This window comes from Micromys minutus (assembly GCF_963924665.1).
Source record: "Micromys minutus genome assembly, chromosome: 16".
Taxonomy (NCBI): Eukaryota; Metazoa; Chordata; class Mammalia; order Rodentia; family Muridae; genus Micromys; species Micromys minutus.
The window spans coordinates 27,499,972-27,522,057 of NC_137985.1; the positions used below are offsets into that span (position 1 = coordinate 27,499,972).

Sequence of the window (22,086 nt, forward strand, 5' to 3'; positions counted from 1 at the left end):
GGAGCCCTGAGGGGCTGAGCACATCTTTGGTGTTAATTGGAAGCACAGTTATGACCATGCGATCTAGTTCCTCAGCCATGTCTCACATTTCTATAACGGAAATTATTGTCATTTCATCCGCAAAGGTACAGTATCGAGGGCCTGGGCGATTTATTTGCTTGATGTTATCTTCACTCTGTGTCTGAAGGTAAAAGGCACACATACCAAGAGGGATGACAGGGGCTGATGCTTGTGACAAAAACGGTGTTCAGTGGTTTGGATTAACATTTTTGAAAAGTTTGTGCTCACTAAATCAAAAGTCACGATTCTGGTGTGGATAGACCTGGGTGGGGCAAGACAGGGTCTCATGTAGTAACCAAGTGTCTTAGTTTCTTTTCCTGTTTGTGTGTTAAAGGCAACTTAAGGCTGAAAGGGTTTGGTTTTGCTCAGACTTCAAGGTACAGTCTATCATGATGGGCAAGTCAAGGCAGCCTGAAACTGAATCAGCTGTTCATAGGACATTCACCTGTCAGGGAGCAGGGAGTGAAGACTGCTCTTGGCCACTCAAATCCTTTCCTCAGCTCCTTTCCTCCACCCATAAACCAAGTCAGGGGATGGCACCACCCACAGTGGGTGGATCTTCCTACCCCAGTGAACTGAACGAAATCAAGATAATTTCTCAGAGTCATACCCAGAGGTCTATTTCCCAGGTGATTTTACATTCTGTTGAGCTGACAATATTAATCTCTATTCCAAAGATGACTTTGAACCCCCACACCCCGGTCCCAATCCTCTAGGCTCCATCCCTAATATGGCAGGACTGCAGGTTTTTGCTACTACGCTAGAACCAATTCTAAGTTTTAAAGGTGGTGAGTTATTGTAAACTCAGTCTGCCAGACACAGTATGAATAGTCCACGGGACACAAATTATATCATACTCAACTCAGCTCTGAATTGGGGGCTTTTCTTGTCTCCATTGAGAGGTGAAGAAATTGAAGCTCTTTGAGGCCAGAAGACAGGTGTCCAGAAATGACAAAGGTCACAGCCTGGCTCTAGTCTACACACTGCTCCTGCTCATCACCCCACCTCTTTGCCTCCCGGGTGGTTTAGAGTTTAATGGTATGTTCCACACAGTGAGCCCAGCCAGAGAGTTGTGCTTGCCAAAAAGCTGAGTGTTCTGAGTGTTTGAAACCCAGGGCACCTTTTGGAATTGTGTTCTTACCTCTACAACTCAGTTCAAGTCAACTTAAAAGAGTTCTCCGAGGAAGAAAGTATTATTGATTTTAAAATATAGGCATCTACGTGAGTGCTAGGTCCATTGTGAAGGAGGAATAGCAGTTGCCAGCTATCTCCCAGTACTCTAGACTTCCCTCAAAGAAATGTCTACAGTTTTCTCTACCTTCTCTGTCTCTGTTTCTCTCTCCATGTGTACACACACACACACACACACACACACACACACACACACACACACACACACACACACACAATTCTCAATATTATTTAGAATTCCTGGAAAGGATTCTCTCCTGGGAACCTGCCACATGAGAGCTGGCTGCCTTTTGTTCTTCCTTACCAGTCAGCTGCCAGTTCCCCACCCAGCAGTGCTCCTCCCTCTTCCAATGGGTCCCTTGGGGCACTTCCCACCCAAGGTCCCTTTGTGAAGAACTCTTTCAGGCTGGATTTCCCAATCTGGGAGAACATGTGTTTCAGATCCCTGATGAAAAGCATTTCCATTAAGAAGGAACTTCTAGATGATTTCTTCTTTCTTCTCCTTCTCTCTTCTCCTTATCATTCTAAGCCTGAAGCTCTTAAACGTGTGCAGCCTCACAGGCTTGACCTACTGTAAGGCAAGTCGTCCTTGCATGACATACAGAGTTTTAGTGTATGAAGGCCAAGCCCAAGAGTTGAGCTGAGCTGAATCGTTGACCGTACATTCCAACTCATTCTGACTCCATCCTGAGGCTGAGGCTTGGTGTGGAGGAAGCACAGCTGGTTCCCTGCAGATTAAGCTGGACCTCACAGCTCTCTTTGAGCTTTCCTGACAGTATCCTGACTTCGATCCTAGCAAAGCAAACAATCCCCTCTAGAGTCTGGCTTTCACCTGTCAGCTTTATAGGGTCCTATATTTAAAGGTACTTGGGCTATTAAAAAAAAAACAAAACAGTACGAGTAGTTATTCTGATACACTGATACACTGGACAAAAGGTGTTTTTCCAGATTTATGTCTCTGCATATACACGGAACTCAGATTCTACACACACATACACACACACACACACACACACACACACACCATCTAGATTTGAAGTGGCGTGTATCTTCTAGTTCCTCTGGTATTAGTGTTAGCTAGGATAATGCTGGAATTCCTATGAATTCATTATGAAACTGTCATGGGATTCAGGGAAAGACTCTTAATGTAAGCAAGATATCTGTGGATGATTGCAGGGAATGTATTCAAAATGTGTTTACTGGTTAGTACCGAGTTCCCAGTATGACTCATTGAGTTTTTCTTGTTATTTAGTACTGGAAAAAGAAATGAAAACCAATGTGTGTTTGTCCACAATTCCCGTCAAGAGCCATGGATTTCTTGGTTTCCATGGCTGAGAATTAGCCAAATTTTCTGTTCCTGCATGTTGATTATCTATTCACAGATCCAAGTAGATGCAGTGACTATGATCCACAAAAGAGGTTAGCCAACTTCCCATGGCCTTGCATGCTTTCAGGCATTGTGGCTCAGTGGTTTTACCTGTCTTTTCCCTTCCCATCCTTCTTCACATCCCATCAACGTTCCATTTACCCTTCATTCCTCAGTGTCAGGGATATATCTTCATAGCCGATGGGCACATTTGAAAGTGCAGACCTCTCTGTGAGCTGTGCCTTCCCCCCTTTTCCTAAAGACACACATAGTTAAAGTCATTGCATGCATTTTCTTCATCTTGAAAGTGATAATATATATATTAGGGTGGTCTGTGGAATGAAGATTCGGTTTCAGAGAGTCCCAAGATAGCTTCTGAGCAGAGTCTGAGACCTAGGCAGCATACTGCGTGAAATGCCTAGACTGACAATAAAACACTTGGCCTGCTGTGGTGAGCCAAAGAGCATCAACCGCATGTGTGACAACAGGGATGAAAAACAAATCAATAGAATATAGTCACCTTGCCAGCCTTTTATGTGTTCTGTGACTGGGAGGATATGCAGGGTAAGCAGAATTAATCTGAATAAAACATCATCAGGTTCTTTTTTGTTAAAAATAGTTGCTTAGTTATTTAATGTAAATTTGGGGTAGCCCTGAATGACTTTTAGGTAAAAAAAAAAAAACCCTAATAAATAAATTATATTATTATTTTTTTTCTGTAAGGATCCATATTTGAGATGTTAGGAGGTTACCTGCTTATTAATGACATATAATTAATTATTGAGCTCTGGCATTATGAGAACAGTATAATATAAATGAAGGAGACAAACATGCATATTTTAGCACATACCACATAGATACTCCAGCTGATGAATAGGAAAAAATTGTCTTGTAGGGAGAGATAAAGTTTCTACGGAGGAAATTTTTTATAGCAAGTGTCCATGTGAGAAAAGAAACCCTGAGAAATACCCTATACATTTGAGTGTGACCTGCCCTGCAATCCTCTGCGACCTCCTAAAGTCTACCTTGACCCCTAAGATTCTACCCTGGGTCCTTCATTGCTCTTTCAGCATGAGGCTCTCTCTCAGAGCTCCCTCCCCTAGTTCTGTGGCTGTTGGCTTTGTGGACATTCTGGATTCATTAGCAGGTGCTAATGTTATTATCCTTGATTCTTGGGAACTCAAAAAAATTCAGAAAATCTAGGACATAAACCCATGGTGACATTGCTGATCCTTTGACTTCTCTCAACCTCTCCTTCATTTCCAGAGATGACCCCTTCTATTCCCTTAGCATTTCCGAAGTTCTGAAAGGGCTGTTCCTTCCTCAACCATCTGTTTTTTTTTTTTTTTCTTTGCTTGACTTTCCAACTTCCAAACAGAATAGACATATAAATCCCTAATTTCATCTCTGCTTCTTCATCTCCAGAGGGGGGCACATGTAAGCCTTTAAATGGCAAATGAACAGACTTGCCATTTAAAAATGAAAGTGAGTGGAGAGAGGGAGGGGGAAGACTACACGATGAAATTATTTGAAGGTAAAATTCAAGCCATACCTACAGAAAAACCCATTCTGAAGTTTGGTATTTCTTTTCCTTTTATAACATAAAAAAAAAAAAAAAAAAAAAAAAAGAAGAAAAGAAAAGAAAAAAAAAAAAAAAAAAGAAATCTGTGTAAGATCAGGGGTAAGATCTTCCAGGATGAAACCACCTGAAGCCCTAGGAATAGGATTCGGATCCTGTTGTCATGGGGTAAAAGCCTGTTGCTAGGGGCTTCTGCATTGTTGTTCAAGAATAATGTTCTCCTGCCATCTGAGCCAATGCCCTCATTCCTCCATCCATGAATCCAGAAGAACTTAAATTGAGATCCAAATGATGAAATCCCCCACTGACTTACAGGGCAATCCACATTCCACACTCTCCTGGCCCAGAAAGCAACGACAGTCCAGAAAAGATGTTCGGCGAGATGAAGGAGCTGACGCTGACCCTGGGTGTGAAGAAGGCTCCGGAGCTTTGCCGTTTTGATTGGCAGCTCCTCTTCTTTTTTCTGTCTGTGCCAAGTCTGATTTGCTGTGAGAAGAATACGTGATGTCTAAACTGATGGATCTTTAAAATGTCGCTCGGTCTGTGGATTAGGCCAATCCATCCCACATTGTTGGGGCTGCAGATGCAGTTGAATGGCTCATAATTATAGCTTAAGAAACTGCAGACAGCAATGGAGCCAAGCCAGACCCCCTTTCTTCTTATAGCCATGCCAAGCTGTCTCCTACGGGGATGAGGGTGGTTAATCTGCAGTGCATTTGCACAGGACAGCACAGACTTTTGCCAGGTTTCTCGGAGATTCCTGGTCACCTACCTGTTCTGATGTAGGTGAGAGTTGGCTTTGTGTGGCAAGGACAAACTCAGTTTTCTCCTCTAGTGACTTAGGAGGGCTGTATGTGGAAGTCACTAACGGACTTCCATCTCACTGAACCATGTTGTGACGAGGGTCTGAGGTTTTGGCTCCAGTACTATCTAGAACAATGCCCTTTGTCTCAGGACAAATACAAACCCACAGGTTTTCTTCCTTAGTGCTGGAAGCAAGGCTATACGCCTGGGTCGTTCTCTATTCAAGAACTGTGGAATGATGTTGGGTTTTATAATTCAGCATGATAGCTGTCTGATCTCCCCCAGGTGATAACTGAGGGTCTAATCCACTCCACAGAGATGTCCAGAGAGAATGACCAAAAGCCATCTCTCCCATAGTCTCCCGGATTCTGGATCCTAAAGACAACAACAATCTTTTGCTGTTAACTGATCACGCTCCTATCCTAGACATTCAGCTGAAGCTTTGTGTACCTTGCCTCATTTAATCATGCCGATAATCTTAAAGCATGGGTGCTCTCATTTTCCTGGCTTCAACCATGGGGAACTCGGTTTCAGGGTTAAGTGATTTACCAGTTAATTTAGCAGGTTAAGTTGGTTAAGTAGAAAATTCAATTCTAACTTCTAAACCTGTATTCCTCACTATCTGTGTTACTACTGAGCTTTCTGGGCCAAGTAGACCCTCAGGTCCTGCCCACCCTCCTCCCTTTCTCCCCAACTGCAGCTCTCTTACGCCCATTGTGTATTGTTCCCCTGGAACAATAGTTAATGAGTCTGCATTACAAGCTAGGAAGATCCAGGGGGCTGGTTTTATTCCCTGAAGCAGAGATGAGGTTGTGACACCAAAAAGGTTAAATGGCTTTGGTGAGGTCACAGAGCCAGCTTTCAGTCATCAACACCCGGCTCAGCTCCTAAACTGACCCTAAGGCCTTTTTGGAATTACAGTTTAATTAATAATTATTTTAATTTACCAATGGCTTGGTAATGGTAGATACTGAGGCCCTGGGCATTGTTCTTACCCCCAAGCTTTGCACTAAACTTAACGGTAACTTCTCGGTACAGAATTCGGTTTCTGAAGTGTTTTTCAGAATATGATAGGGACCGTAGGTTTTTTTTCTCAGTTTGAAAGGGAACCACAAGTGCAGCTAAAACAGGTTGTTAACCGAGAGCTCGAGAGATTTTTTTTTTTTTAATCTTACATTTATACCAGTAAGTCAACATCTGTGAGTCATAAACTTGCTTGGCATCAGTCATTAGTGGTCTGAATGGTTTGGTGCCTACTGTCAGTGGGGCCTATTTTTTGAAGGTTCGAAAAGCCGAGAATTTTAGCACATTTCTGGATAGGAAGTTTATGTCTCCAGTGATTTTTTGGAATTAAGTGTGTTTTTATATACTTAATGAGATTGGAGGAGGACTGAGGGAAGAGAAAAGGGAGATTATAATTTTTTGTATTATGTTCCTAGTGTCTAAAGGTGTCTTGATGCCATTCATGCCTTTTGGAACTCGAGAGCCATATTCTGCAAGGTCTCCCAACCCTTGATCAGATATAATTAGCTAGAATCTAAGGACTTTTAAAGATACAAATCTGTTTTCTCCCATTTGAAAGCAAACACTCCCTTCCTGCCCCCCACCATCAAGTGCCTTAAAATCCATCAGCCTTGAAAGAGTGTGCTCAAGTGTATGGAAGGCAAACCTTTTTGGCTGGTAGGTAAGGTGAACCACACATGAAAAGGAAGTGGTAGGGATAGGAGTTCCGTTTTACCATACAGAACAAAGGGAAGCTCTCGCTGCAGAGTTACTGACACCTCTTAGGTTATGTTCATTACAGGCAGTATGCTAGGAGAAGTCCAGAGCAGCCAGTGAGCTGACATGCTTCACCCAAGAAATATTTACTGGATGTCTGTAATGTCCTAGGCTTGAGGCAAAGCATATGATTTTTTTTTTTTTTTTTTTTTTTTTTTTTTTTTTTTTTTTTGGATAGGTAAGATGTAGAACTGGTTTTTAAACTCCACAAGAATGCTCGTGGAAATCTACTTCTGTTATAAAGAGAATGCAAATTCTATTTGCCAACCATTAATTAGGTGAGTGAGAGTCCTGATTGGATAATTGGTGTCCTCAAAATGTATAAATATCTTAAGTGGATCTCTCTCAGTGCTTCTCATCCTACAGGAAGTTTCAGCCAGTTCCTGCCGTACCCTTGGTACGTCAGACGTTTTGAACATTTGCCATCAGAGTTGTCCCAATCACACCTTCTGATTTGGACATTAGAATTTTTTTTTTTTTTTTTTTCTTTTTTGAGCTTCTGGACAGGGATAGGAACAGGAAAACCAACAAACTGATGGTCAAGGCTTCCTTTAGGGTCACACATGCTTGCATGTCAGTAGTAGTGTAACTAAACATGAGTTTAGTGGAAAAAGAGGCCTCGGGGAGGGGGTGAGAAGAAGGGATTCTGAGGAAATCGCTTTTGCAAATAAAGTGAAAAAAAAAAAAAAAAAAAAAACCTCTCCAGCATTTTCCTAAGACTACAACATCAAAATGAAAATTCCCCAAAGAAACCGTTAGTTTGTCCAGTTCTAAGACATCATAATAAGGCGGGACCAGTCCAAAATTCTTTTCCTTGCTGCTTGTTTGGGCGTGTGAACGGACAATTCATTCATCAGCTGGTTCTCTCTAAGCTTTTCCCAGGCTCTGAAGTGTCTGTTCTTGTCATTTGGAGGCCAGCATTGTTTTCTCATACCTTGCAGAAACACAGCTGGACTGCAACAGTCTTTGTTCTTTCCAAAAAAAAAAAAAAAAAGAGGATTACTACATCCACATATTTTCCTCTGGTCACCCCAGAAGGGTGGAGCCTAGAGATTGACACTGCAGTGCTGACCCCACCCTGCTGACCTGCACTCCTAAAGCTCCAAGGGGAGAAACATGAGCAGGTGAAAGTTAGCAGGTGGGAATAAGTTTGCTGGAGAAGTTACAGTTGCAGTTCAGCAGATGCTTAGAAATCAGGAAACAGTACTAAGAATAGCTCTCCCTGAGGTTGCTCGGGAAGATTTATTACGTTGTCTTTTACTCAAACGTACATGTCAATGTCTTGCTGCAGCTACACATAGACGACCATGTCCTGGATGGTTTGTTAATTTATACCAACTGTCTCGATATATAATGGCTATCTATCAGTGGCAAATTAGAGATTACACTCACTCATTTTGCTACCTGGCATGTTGGGAGTTCTCGAATATGGTAAGGGCGTGCACTGTGATGAACCCCAGAGATTCCCAACCAAGTGCGGGTGAATATGATGCAGGAAACGATGCTGTATTTTCTTCCCTAATAGAGCAGTGTCTGACAAAGCGTAGGCCAATAGTGACACAATCAGAGGAACAGACTATTTAGAAACTCAGTTACAGGTTCTGGTCTCCCTGGCTAACCCAGGATCTTAGTGACTTGAGTTTTGGGGGTCTTTAATAGGCTTGGTTCTGAGCTAATGAAGCTGATTGAGGTTTCTGCTCACCAATGCTGCCCTGGCCTGGCCAAATCCACTCCACGGGCAGGGATTCTGAGTCACGTCTAGGCTGAACCCTCGCAGGACCCCCGCCGTGGAATCCCCCGCACGCGCCCCTCGTTGCGCACCCACGCCTCACGTCCTGTGTGTCAAGCTTTATGAATGAAAGATCTACACGCACTTGGAAAACTATGCTGCTACTGGAGCGGGGCCGCAGCGGGTGACCAAACCTTCAAGAATGCGTGCAGAATCAGACGGATTTTCCCAAGACTGTGGCAGCAGCCCCTGCACGCCAGCCACCGGCTCGCTAGCCATTCTTACCAGCGTTGGGCCAAGGCCCTCGCCCCGCGCGCGCGGAGTAGCTGGAGCTGCGCCGCCCGGCCAGGCTCGCCCGCCCTTCCTTTCGCTTTTGGGAAGCGGGCAGTGATTGGCTGCAGGCACTAGGCCCCGCCCCTCCGCCCCGCCCCCGCCTCCCGCCGAGTGGGCAGGGCAGGCGCTGCGACCCTGGGCCTGGGCTCCGGGAGGAACGCCCTAAAGCGGAGGCGAGCTGCACTGCGCCAGAGCCGGCGGGCCGAGCGAGCGAGCGCCCGGGACGGAGGAGCGAGCGGGCGAGGCGCGGGCGAGGCTGGGACCCAAGCGCGCTCTCTGCTCCGCCAAGTGCCAACTTCGCGCGGACTGGCTGGGCGCGCACCTTTCCGCGAGGCGGTCAGCGGGAATTTTTGAGATTTTTAGGGCTGCGCTCTTTCCCCTTCCCCTGGGTTTAAAAAAAAAAAAAAAAATCCCCATTTAAAAAGCAAAACAACAGTTAACAGCAAACTTGCTCTCATCCCGCCGGCCCCCTCAACTCCGGCACCATGAAGGCGGCCGTCGATCTCAAGCCAACTCTCACCATCATCAAGACAGAAAAAGTGGACCTGGAGCTTTTCCCTTCCCCTGGTGAGTGGCAACAGTGAGGCCCCCACCCCAGCTCCGTGTCCCCCCTGGGCTGCGCTGCTCTCCCAGGAGCCCGGGATGCGGAGACCAGGAGGACTGTTGGTGACCCGAGACACTTGGGTTTTTTGGGGGGGTGGTGGTGGTGGTGGTGATCTATTTATTTTCACAGCTGCATTTTTTTGTGACTAATGGGAAAAGGCTTATAGAATTTCTAGTGCCCTAATTCCGGTGTTTCAATTTTCCCACCTAAGTGAGAACCTTCTGGTAGTATTCCTTAATTTTAACCGGGGGGGGGGGGGGCGGGGGGTTGACACTGCCTCTCAGGTCACCCCCACGCCCCTCCCAACTGTGTCTCCCCAGAACTGAAGCTTGATGGGAGGGTCCTGTGGAGTGCTGAAAGGGTATCTGGCTAGCTGCCTGGCTTTCAAGCACTTGTATCCTGAGCTCCCCTGTCATTAAGTCCCTTAGAGTCTTACTCCTCTTTCCTAGGTTGAGGAGGAGGTAGTGGGAGGAGAAATAAAATGAATCTGTTTAACGTTGGGAAAGTCTGGTTCCTTCCCGTTCAGTGTAGTAACTAACTTTACTGCCTTCGGTTCTGTCATGTTTTGGCCTTCGGTACCAAAGGTCCTCGAAGAAGAAAAGCATCCACCACCAGATGTGACTTAGTGTCTTTGGTTCATGGTTTCATTTAGCAGGCTTAAAGGATTTGAAGAAGAGAGGGAGAGTAAAGACATCGAATTTTGTCTTAGAAGGAAGTTTTAGTGCTCAGCAGATGGAGACGATTCTTCAGGGTTCCCGAAGCTAGCAGAGCGTGAGGGAATGTGCCTACTTTTAGGAGAGGAAGCTGGCCTCAGAGAAAAGTGATGTTGAAGGTGAGAGGATGTAGAAAGATACAGGGAGAAGGTGATTTTGGAAAATAATCAGCTGTCAAAACACACACCTCTACTCGTTCAGCTGCTGTCCCTGATCTTTGCCTCTTCCGTAAAGAACTGCATATTTAATTTATACAAGCCAAGATGACATTTCGACATTCTCATATGCTTCAAAATGTTAAGAAAGACATTTGCGTCCTATCCCTTCCAAAAACTCTCCTGATATTCAGTGCAGGATTGCTCTGTACCAAAGTCTTGTCACAGTGTGATGACAGTCAGACCCAGGCTGAGCTGGGGGGGGGGGGGGGGCTCTCCTAAAGCTGTGGATACTTCTCAGCACTGAGAGCTACAGATAGAAATGGTTGGTGCTCTGAAGGTTGTTTTGGGGGGTGTTCAAAGGTGTTCTCTGTGTTGCAATTGATTGGAACCATATAGAGCCCAAGCAAAGGGATAGTTCACAGAGAAGATCTAAACTCAACTCATAGGCCCTTTTCCTTAAGAATGGCTTGTTTATATGTGCGGTGTGTGTTTACGGGGAAGAGACAGATTTGGGCGTCTGGGAAACATCATGTGTATTATGTTAGTTCACATACCTACAGTGGACCTTTCATGCTGGTACTGAATGAGAGCCCTGGCTGCACATGTTTTAGATCATAGCAAATAGCTGGAGCATGTGTTTTGGTAATTTAATATTAGATATGTGAGATTCCAAAGCATTTGATTCTATTACTTCAGTTATTGATAAAAAATAAACTGTGGGTGAGTGACTTCATTGAGCTGCCCCACCAGTAAAATAGGGCTGGGCAGGCCTGATGCTGCTCATTACTTGATGTACCTTTACTATGGCGCCTCTTCTTCTTCTTCTTCTTCTTCTTCTTCATCTTCTTCTTCTTCTTCTTCTTCTTCTTCTTCTTCTTCTTCTTCTTCTTCTTCTTCTTCTTCTTCTTCTTCTTCTTCTTCTTCTTCTTCTTCTTCTTCTTCTTCTTCCTCTTCTTCCTCTTCTTCCTCTTCTTCCTCTTCTTCCTCTTCTTCCTCTTCTTCCTCTTCTTCCTCTTCTTCCTCTTCTTCCTCTTCCTCCTCTTCCTCCTCTTCCTCCTCTTCCTCCTCCTCCTCCTCTTCTTCTTCTTCCTCCTCTTCCTCCTCTTCCTCCTCTTCCTCCTCTTCCTCCTCCTCCTCCTCCTCTTCTTCTTCTTCTTCTTCTTCTTCCTCTTCCTCTTCCTCTTCCTCCTCTTCTTCCTCTTCTTCCTCTTCTTCTTCTTCTTCTTTGGATCAAAAAAGGTGTTCAAGGAATGCAAGTTGGAAGTAAACCTTGGGGGCTACATAGTGTATTCAAGAACACTTTGAGCAGTAGAGTGAAATCCATTCTCAAAATTAAAAAAAAAAAAGAAAAATTTCCAAGCCACTGACCTTCAGTGTAACAAAGCAACACAATCTCATTTGCTCCAAGAAATTATTTTCTGCCATCCACTATGATTATACATACATCTCAGACAAAATAAGGAGCAATGAACTGTTGATTATTATATTTTTTAAAGCATTTTTTTTCCTGGACTATAGTTGCATTTATGTAAATATTATGCCCATACTTCAGATGAGATGCTAGAGGCACGGGAAAGTAAAGACACTTGGGCAAAATTTTGCGCCGAGCCAGTAGCTGAAGGAAGATGAATTTATTTCTCACTTGTCAGTTACGTACCGTGAGCAGCAGTGCACATTACCTTTGGCGGCTTAGCAAAGAAGCTTCAATGGAGACTTAGATTTTTAGGTGCAAAGATGGAGGAAGCCCTGGCCAGGACTGACATCTTTTGCTAACAGAGAGGAGATTAAGTGGATGTTAAGCAGAGCTTTTCCTGACCCATCCAGTTATCCCGACACCTGTGTCAAAGTTTGACCATTCACAGCATGGGGTGGTGTCCACCACTGGGACCTCGGTGTTTATCATCTGGTTTTTCTTTGTATTGCTTCGTTTCTCACGAGTGGAGACAATTAGTGTCTGGTATGATGTTACCTCAGAGATTGAACCAGAACTTCCCTTCTGTCCCCTCCCCAGATCCCTAGAACCAAAGAAGTGAAATGGGAAGTCTGAGGGTCCAAATTGGAATGTTTGTTCGCCTCTCTGTAGCTAGGACTTGACCAAGAACCTTTATCCACTTTGGTTTTATTTTGAAGTCTGACATTTTGACAACATCACGTTATCAATACATACTCTACAATGACGAGGACATTCGGTTACTCTTGCAGGTGTCAGGGAGGGCATACTATTCCACTGCCTACTTCTCTCAGGTCTTACACAGATTTAAACCAAATGCAGCCTTGACTTGTCCTGGTTCCTTCCTGGTATGGAGGCTTCTGAGGAGGGGCTGACGCTAGGAAGACAGGGTGCACAAGCAAATGCCAGTTCTTTATAACTCTCCTTCCCATTCCGCTTCACCGTGACAGTGAGGGGAAGATTCTGGCCATAAAGGAGCAGGAGTTTTCATCCTGGCTCTTTGCCAGCTTATAAGACTGGAAGGACCAGCCCCAACTTTCTTCTTACTTTATGGAGGATGTCCATCCCCTGGGGACCATTCTTAGAGATGGGAAGAAGCTTTGTCCTCTCTTCATTTAGACTGTCTTTGTGTCACTAGAGGCAAGAGGGAAGAGGGGAGGGCAGCCGGCTGCCAGCTTTGCTTATGACTGTTTCTAGATCCCTTGTTACCACACTCTGTCAGTGACTAAATAGCCCAGTGGTTTAGACAGGGTCTGTGGAGCCAGCTTGTCTGCGTGTGAATCCCTAGTTAGTGGCTGTGTGACTTTGGGGAGACTACATAATCTCCCTGTGCTCCAGCTTCTGCATGTGTGATAATCCTTGGATAAAGATGAAACCGGAGTATGTGGAAACTCTTAACTGGTTGCCGAACCTGGTAATGGAGTCTGTTGAGCAGTTAAGGAAGAAGTAAGTTGACAGAAACCTTGAACAGTGTAGAACCATCAGAGGACCTCAGGAGGTTTGGTAGGGAATCTAATGGCTGCTTTATATATGTCTCCCAAATCTACTACTTGGGAAGGAGAGAAGGAGAGAAAAGAAGACCTGGCCTGAAATTTCACACCAGTGGGACTTTATTCTGAGCTGTAGATAGCAAATCTGGTGAGCAGTTCACTTGCAGAGTGTCTGGTCGTCTGACTGTTACTCTCTCAGATCTGTAGGCTGGTATACTCCTTTGGGTGATCAAACCTGTCACTGATAACCTCAGAGTAACAAATCTACCAAGTCCAAGGACAATGGGGACATTTGCAGAGTTGAAGGAGAAGTAGAGTATTTTCTATCTGGCTGGGATGAGAAATGTGTCTTGTCCAGTTATTATAAAGTATTTTACATTTTATTTATTTACTTGGTTGGCAGAGCTTACATTCCTGGCATTTTTGGTTGGTTTGTGTTGCTGGGTTTTTTTCTCCTCTTAAAGAGGCCAGACCACCCTGTAGGAACATCTCTCTCTAGGAGACAAAGCAGCCGTGGTCAACCTCCACAAGCCTAGCTTGTTCTGGGCCCTGCTACAGTTTCTGCAAAAGCAAGAGCTGGTTAGTGGCAGCCAGGATTTTCCAGGAAAGAATATCCCTGCTTCAGAGCACAGTGACTAATTCCATCGGCAAAGGCGACAACAAAATTATAGGCAGAATGAGAACCGTAGCCATGAAGGCCTTCCAGGGGTTTGTCCATGGGAGATTCCTGTGACCTAGCTATTGTAGAGAGAGTCTGAAATGTCTATCACATATGCTTTGTATGTCTACAATGGTCCCATACTGGAGCACACCTGACTTACACTGGCTCTGTCGGGACTATTATTCATCCCATTTTTCTCTTTGTGGATAGAGGATGTGATACTCATAGAAGTACCCACCTTTTCTAAGCTCACACTTTAGAAACTTAAGACCCCCCGTGAGATTAGACAGGCATCTTGTACCTGAAGTAAAATCATTGAGTTATTTTCAGCAATTAAACCATAGTCTGTATAAGAAAACCATGCTGGCTGTCTGGTGCTTTGGAGGTTCAGGGAGCACAGAGGTTCTTCCTGCCATCCTCTGAGCTGAACTGAGTACCCTGAGTAGCTTGGTGAAAGGGTGTCCCTGGGTGTGGCCATCCGGATGAGTATTCTTCAGAAGAGGCTTAAGGTTCCGGTCACTCCAACCTCAGGTGGTAAAGGAAGAACTAGAATTCCTGTGCTTTGCTGACTTTCAGGTATTCTAGGCTCTGTCTCTGGTGGGACCATCAAATCCCAGAGCCTCCAGCTTCTACTCATTCTGTCTCCTTTGGCACCGGTGCTGCCACGGATCCATGGTTTCAAGTCCGGATGATAAAAGATATCAAGTGGCAAACCGAAGGCAGTTGAAGATTAATTTTCTGCTTTATAAGAAAACTCAGGATAACTTCCTTTGCGTTTCACATAAGAAAAAAAAAACAAACTAATATCTTTGCTTCTAAAATTTATTTATTTTGATTCTAGTTACAGTGAGAGGATATATAGAGCAGTTACAGGGGAACGTAGGGTAGTCACCATCAGCACATGGCTCATTGAGAAACAGTCTCTGCCTCCTTATCCCTGGTGAATATTGATTCCTTTACCATTACATCATGAGGGGGTGTTTCTCTAAGTACTTAGCATCCTTGGTCCATGCAGCCATCATAAAGAATAGACAGATGGCTGCTGGATTTGTTAACTGTATAATGATGGCCGGTTCCGTTTCTCCACTCAGGTGGAGACTTGGGTAGCATTTGCCTCCACGTTCACAGAGTTTTAGATCTGCCTTCTACTGGTAGCTGTGAAACTGAGCTTAAGTCGGGGGTCAGAAAAGTCAGAGCTGTTCCCAAACCTATCATTCTCCCTCTTCGTATTTTGTAGCTACCTTTTTTCCCTCTTTAGTTAAGGGTTGAGTATGCCTTTTTATAAAACTTAAAGTATTTCCTAAATTGCACCAATAAACAGTTTTAACTTGACCACACTTATGAAGTCTGGGGTGACATTTTGCAGCGGACTGGCCCATGGTGCTTATGTAGGAAGGGATTGCTGTCTAGTAGAGGGTTGCAGTAGGTCCGGTTCTGAGTGCAGAGGCCGATGGGACAGTCAGCATACTGCGGTACGAGCCTGGAATATTTGTTTTGAGCTTCTTGATCATCTTGGTGCCAGGATCCTCCCTGCTGCCCCTGCTTGTGCTAAGGCCTGTCACTTGGTACCCCAGGTATGGTGGGGTTCTCCCCCCTTTTAACTGTTCATGTAATATTCCACAGTGCCTCTTTCTGGACCTTTCTGTTCTGTTTCCTGGAGGTGTAAAATATCCGGCCTACACAATGTTGAAAGACCTATTTAGCACAGGTGGTCTTCAGGCAGTTGGATTTGAGATCCTGGAACAGTATAAACGGGACTCGCCATCCAAACAGGACACACTGTCGGAGGTGTGTGTATTAGTAACAATCATACCAGAATAATAAAACTTAAAGTTGGACTCTCCTAGCAGAATAGGGTCTCTGAACCTCGGCACTAAGTGTAGACCAGAATATTCTCCAGAATGTTCTCTGCCAAATGCTCATTTAAAGGCTTAGACTATCCAATAAGCAAATTGGACCAGACTAAGAGTTTCATGTTTTCCCTCCACAGTGAGGAATAATTCTTTTAATTTTGCCTTCAATGTAAAGCTTAATGTTTCTAGCTCTCATGACACTACCTCATACACATTGAGTGCTTGAAACTTCCTGCTAACCTTGGGTAGCTCTGATAAGCCATTAAGTGTGCTTTGCAGAGTTCTTCTGCAGAGGAACTATATACATTTGCATGTAGAAAAGGAGAGAAAAGAGGAGGGACAGTCTCTGTGAGTGAGAAAAATGAACTTCTGAGTTGGGGGCAGGAAGTATTATTACAGTCCTGAAGATAATTAGAACTTTGTGTTGTTTTAGGGCTTAATCCAAGATGAGGTTTTATAATGTTGAGATTAAAAAAATGCAAAAGAAAAAAGTGTGTGTGTGTGTGAGTATGTGTGTATGTGTGTGTGTGTGTGTATGTGTGTGTGTGTGTGTGTGTGTGTGTGTGTGTGTGAGCATGTCTTTAAAATGGATGAAAAGAAAACAATACTGTACAAGCCCTCATCTGTGCAGGAGGGAGGAATGGTAGGTTCAATTACAACATCCCTTTTGGCTAAAACATGAAAAAAAAAAGGGAAGGAGGACAGGAAGAATACAAAAGAAGTAATAAAAGAATGAAAGATTAAAAGGAATTTCAGTGGTATTTCGTAGACTTTTAAAACATCCTTCTCTGGAGCAAGTATTGTACTGGACCAGGACTTCTTGTCTCAGGCGACGTGGTAGAGAGGCTCGGGGTCTGTTCCTGCTCTCTGTGATGCCATTTTCAGACGTGGTAAACTCTTCGTGCATCTGTGCTTGGTCAGGATAACCCAGATGTTGTTTTTCCCATGCCAGATATGAGGCTATGTATGGGTCCAGGCTCCAAGTGTTTTCTGTGCCTGATGAGTGTTCTTTTTCAATGGTTGTTGGGTAGAATGCTTTCATGAGCCAGCCTTCTGAAGATCACAGGCCACTTGGAGGCATTTGAAGAAGCCATACAGGGAAGTGTGTGTGTGTGTGGGGGGGTTACTTTTAATATAGAACAACATAAGAATTCTGTAAGTTTAAAATAAACAAAGACTTGAAGGAAAAAGTATTGTTTGTGGAGAGTGAAGGGAATTGTTAGATGTCAGAATTTAAGAGACACAGGGAAGCTCAGGAAGATCTTTGTCTTCCAGAATGGGGAGGTGGGGCTGTGTTCAGAACACATAATGCTCTTGTAGGGACCTGAGTTCCAGGTATCCAGTACCCCATATCCTGTGGCTCATAGCTGACTGTACCTCTGTCTCTAGGGGGACCCAATAACTCTGGCCTCAGTGGACACCTACACATAATTTAAAATAATAAAACTTCCACACTTTGTAAAAAAGTATGGTGGCTTCAAGGACAGCAGTGTTGCTGAGCAGGCGTTTGGGAGGGCTGAGCTGCATTACTTTCCCTCCCACTCACAACTGTTAGTTGCTAAAACCTCTGTATCGGTTTATCAGAATAGGCGTTAAACCTCAAAGAACATGACAGAATCAATCAGGTACATATTTTTAAGGTAAGAAATGGAAAATAACTTAGTCAGGCACTTAAACGTTTGTAGATTATTTTTTTCTCAATAATTTGTTTATATTTATTCACTTTACATTCTGACCATAGACCCCACCTCTTTTTACAAATCTCTCCTCCCTTACCCCTTCACCTGCTCCTCAGAGAAGTCCCCACCTTGGGTATCACCCCACCCCTGGATATAGTCCCAGCAAGACTAGGCACATCTCTCTCTGAGGCTCATTCAGGCAGTCCAGGTAGGGGAAGGGGATCTAACGCCAGGGAAAGGAGTCAGAGACAGCCCATGTTTTACTTGTTAGGAGACCCATAGGAAGACCAAACTGCACATTTGCTACAAAGCCCCTATATGCTCGCTGGTTGATGGCCCAGTGTCTGTGAGCCGAGGGATGAATTTTTTAAGGCTTTAGGAGCTCCTACTATGTGCCATGCCTTGTACCTGTTCCTAAATAATGTTTTTTTTTTTTTTTTTGTGTGTGTGTGTGTGTGTGTGTGTTGTGTGTATGTGTGTGCGCGTGCGCTTGTGTGAGTAAAACTTAGGTTTTCCTAAGGTAATTCATTGTCATTCCTATTCAAAATAAAAATGTGATGATAGGTCTGATTTTAAATTATACTTTTAAAAACTTATTACAGAGAGTTTACAGTGAGTAAACTTCGGTCTGACTGATTTTTATGCTGATCCTTATTGTTCTTGATATTTTTGCCTAACCTTTAGATTAATTCTTTCTATTGTGTGTAGGTTGTCTTGCACCATCCAGATACTACTAATGCACAGAATTCAAAGGAGAATGATCAGGACTTACTAGAGGGACCTATCATCAGAGTAGAATTAAGTATTATGTATGAAATGTAAAGTTCACTTTGTAGGGGAGGGGCAGGAGAGACACACACACACAGACACACACAGAGACAGATAGAGAGACTGAGACAGAGAGGGACAGAGATAGACACACAAAGAAAAAGAGACAGATACACAGAGAGACAGAGACAGACACACAGAGAAAAAGAGACAGACACACAGACACCACACACACACACACACACACACACACACACACACACACACACACAGAGAGAGAGAGAGAGAGAGAGAGAGAGTGTGTGTGTCTTCTGACTGTCTCTGACTAACAGGAGAATTCTAGCCATATCTGTGATCTTTGTGCCTGCTTGTATGACTTTGGGGAAAATAATTTCATTTATTCCAAATCTCACTTTCTTAATTGGCCAAGTAAGTCACCTAGAAATGATAACCTAAGTTCTCTCTTAACACTGATGCTTTGTGACTTTGGGCAACCGTAAAGGCTGGTAAAGAACATAGACTGCTATTTAAGAGGTGGACAGAACACTGATTTGACTCAGTCACTGGGAAATGTTAGGTACCTCTGTAAAGGGCAGCTTACAGACTGGTATTAGGAATTGGGCAAAGCTATCAACGAGGGTTGGGGTGACAGGCTCCACTGTTAACAGCTGGCTCCAACTTTTCTGTGATCATTTCTGGATATGTCGTCTCAGGGTAATGCTGGGCCAGGAGTCATGTCTTCCCGTATACAACATCTTCCTTTTCTGCAGAAGGGTTGACCACAGGGCCAGCTGAAGGCAGCCCCAGGGAGGGGGTCTGAATTGGAGGAAGAGATCTGTAGGTTAGGAGTCTGGTAGGCAGAGCAGCTAACCCAGCTGTATCCTCACAGCTGCCCCTGCTGTCTGAGTAGTGACTTATTTCATGGAAGCTGCCCCTTCTTGTTGTTCTGTTCTGTTGAGAAACAGTCCCCTCCTGCAGCAGGAATGTATTCCGCTGTGAGGCACCTCAGCACCTCTTCCTGACAAGCCTGGTGAGTCAAGGTCCTCACTGTCTGTTTGCACAGAGGGAGGGGCCCATGCCTGCTGGTGGGACTGTTCACAGATGCTTCCTGGGCAGCAACCGGCTGACCCCTCCGTGGGCATGGCCTGCCTGGTGGAGTTGGGGGCAGACAAGATGCCACCTGCTTAGACTTCCCAGCCATCCAGGAAGCTCTAACTGCGCTGGTGTGTCAACAACGACCCTCTCGCTTCTCAAAGGCTGCCTTTGTGGCTGGCTGTGGTGTCGCCTACGCACGCACGCTTATCTATGATCTCATTTTATTGATGCTTATTTCTACATTTTGAGAAAGATCTGTCACAGTTACCCCTCTGGGAACAAGGACCTAGGTGCAACATTTGTAAGGAAAACAAGAAAGACTGCCATTGAGTTCTTATCAGAGGGTAGATCTAATTCCTACCCATCTTCATTTGTTGGTGCTGTTGTGGTGTGTGTGTGTGTGTGTGTGTGTGTGTGTGTGTGTGTGTGTGTATTAGATTTAAAATATGAGGTTTGTGCCAAAGACCCCCCTGATTGTTTTATCCTATAGTAAAACGCTTGTTCCCATTTCATAGATAAAGAAGTGAGATGTTAAAACCTCATCACAAAGGTGCTAAGCACTACTTACATTCAAGCCCAGCTGTAGCCAGCTCTAAAATTACACAGATGCTATCATCACAATTTTTGAAGTACTTAAATGTTAAATTTGGAGGGGATGCTGAGGTCTGCCATGTGTTTTTAGCAGTCTGCCTAAATTCTGCCTCATAATCTGGTAGTGTGTTAGTTTGGCACACGGCTTTGCCCACCAGAGATGCCACTAATCCTATGAGTTGACGGTATTTTGTGAACAAGGGGAGTGCACATCAGGGATTTCAGTGCTACCAGCAAAGAAATGACAGCCCACAGCTGGGACTTGTCAGATGTCCTGACTGCTCCATTTGGCCACTCAGCTTAAATATTTCTCCCGTGTGATGAGCACCTCCACAAGAGCCAAAATAACCACTAACACTGGACTGAAATGTCAACAAGGCAGTCGCCCCTTTTGGTTGCTGCAAGTACCCTTCTACATGTTTTATATATACATCTTCCGTGGGTCCTACAGAGTCGCTAACTAGAGAGCTTAAGTGGGTTGCCCTTCTGTGTCTCATCTAGGAAAATGACGGAGATGTCCAAGACACCAGAAGCAAAAAGAAAAGAGGCTTGTTCCATAGAGTCCTGGACAAATGGACACTTTTCTTTTGAGAGAGGGTGGCTTTGGATCATAAGTTTGTTGTTGCTATTGTTGTTGTGTGTGTGTTTTGTCTGTTTATTCCTAAGACATTTGAAAAGAATCCTCCCAAACTGGTTTTCCTGTATTAAACTGAAGGTTCTTTGCTTGGGTCTTCTCTGCCTCAGTGTATGTCATTCGAGGTCCATTTTGATGGGCAGAGGGAAAGTCAGACAGCTGGAGGCTGCTTCTAAACAACACACACACACACACACACACACACACACACACACACACACACAATAAAACAGGAGAAAAATTAGAATTCATAGTACATGTTACATAAAAGAACTGTGCCCGAGAGGCATACAAGAATTAATAACATCCTAGTTGAGTGGTGTATTCTTTCCACTTAAAGCAGACATACCACTTAAGCTGTGGTACCAGGTCTAGGTGTTTGTGTGTGTGTGTGTTTCACTCAAAACTAGTTATATTGGACCAGATTCCTAATTATTCTTCCTAAAAAAACATCAGCACCCTTGCTTCCCCTCCTTGGTTTGACCTTACTGAAAGCAAGCTAAGTGACAGACTGTTGGCCTGAGCATTCCCCTGGGTTTGCTGCTGCTTTCGTGCAAATGCATGTAAATCCTAAGTGACCAACTTTACTTACCCTGGGTTTCCCTGGATGACTAAGGAGGGGAAGGAGAGGCTGGGAAGGAGGGGGTGGCACAACAGTCTACAGCAAAAACAGAAGAGTTTTAAGCTTGGCATCTTTCAGTCCGGGCTCTCAATTCTTGTCAGGAAAATTTTGGGACACATACAAAGTAAATCTTAATGCATCCAGAGGGTGACTCTCTTCAAACCAGGGTCAGTATCTGATTATAACCTCCCACTTAGAAGTAGTTCACAGCAGGCCTAAAGGGCCAGTCCTTGATCTTATCTTGCCTGGCTTAAACAGTTGCTTTGCTGTGCACTGAGCTGGCTGGAGGAGGTTGTCATCTTGTGTCCTTCTGAGGCCCGATGTGAGATTCAGGATGCTGTTTTGACTCCAGGCCTCTGGGTACTTGTTAACCTCTTCATCATCTCTGTATTCTTCTTGAAGGATGCTGCTCCTAGTTAGCTGTCATTCTTTTGGAGAGAGAGTAGGGCAGTTAATGAGTTCATGTTTACAAAGTGCCTGAGTCAAGTCACTGCGATGCAGGGAGAGTTGTTTAATGAGTGGGATCTGATACAGAGGCTGAACAGCATGACCTCTCCAAGGTGAGTCACATATAGATGTGTAGGAAGCGTGTCCTTGATTGCATATAGATCAAGAGTTCCACCATACACCCTCTGCCCCTTGTCCCCTGATAGAAATAAAACACTCTGCAAAATGGTTGGGTGTTCCTTGTGTTTCCTAGACCACAGCTGTATCTGCAGCATAAGGAACGAGAGAAGTGAGTAATGTTTGTAGAGAACCAGGTATGTGCCAGGCACTTCACAAGGACCTTTTCAGAAGCACTCACATCCGTGACTGGTGAACTACCCTCTGCCAAGTTAATGTTTCATCCCTATATTTTTCCTTATAAGAAACAGAATCTCAGAAAATTTCAAATCATTTGTTTAGGGCCAGAGAGGCTCAAAGTCC

General features: G+C 44.3%; 1 protein-coding gene across 1 annotated transcript in view; it reads left to right on the forward strand.

Annotated features, from left to right (window-relative positions):
- Nucleotides 1-9,035: 9,035 nt before the first annotated feature.
- Nucleotides 9,036-22,086, forward strand: part of ETS1 (ETS proto-oncogene 1, transcription factor) — a 61,878-nt gene continuing 48,827 nt past the window's right edge. Inside the window, exon 1 of the mRNA XM_080930323.1 lies at nucleotides 9,036-9,408. Coding sequence (XP_080786449.1) covers nucleotides 9,327-9,408 — 82 coding nt within the window. The 5' untranslated portion in view covers nucleotides 9,036-9,326. The remainder of the gene's footprint in view (nucleotides 9,409-22,086) is intronic.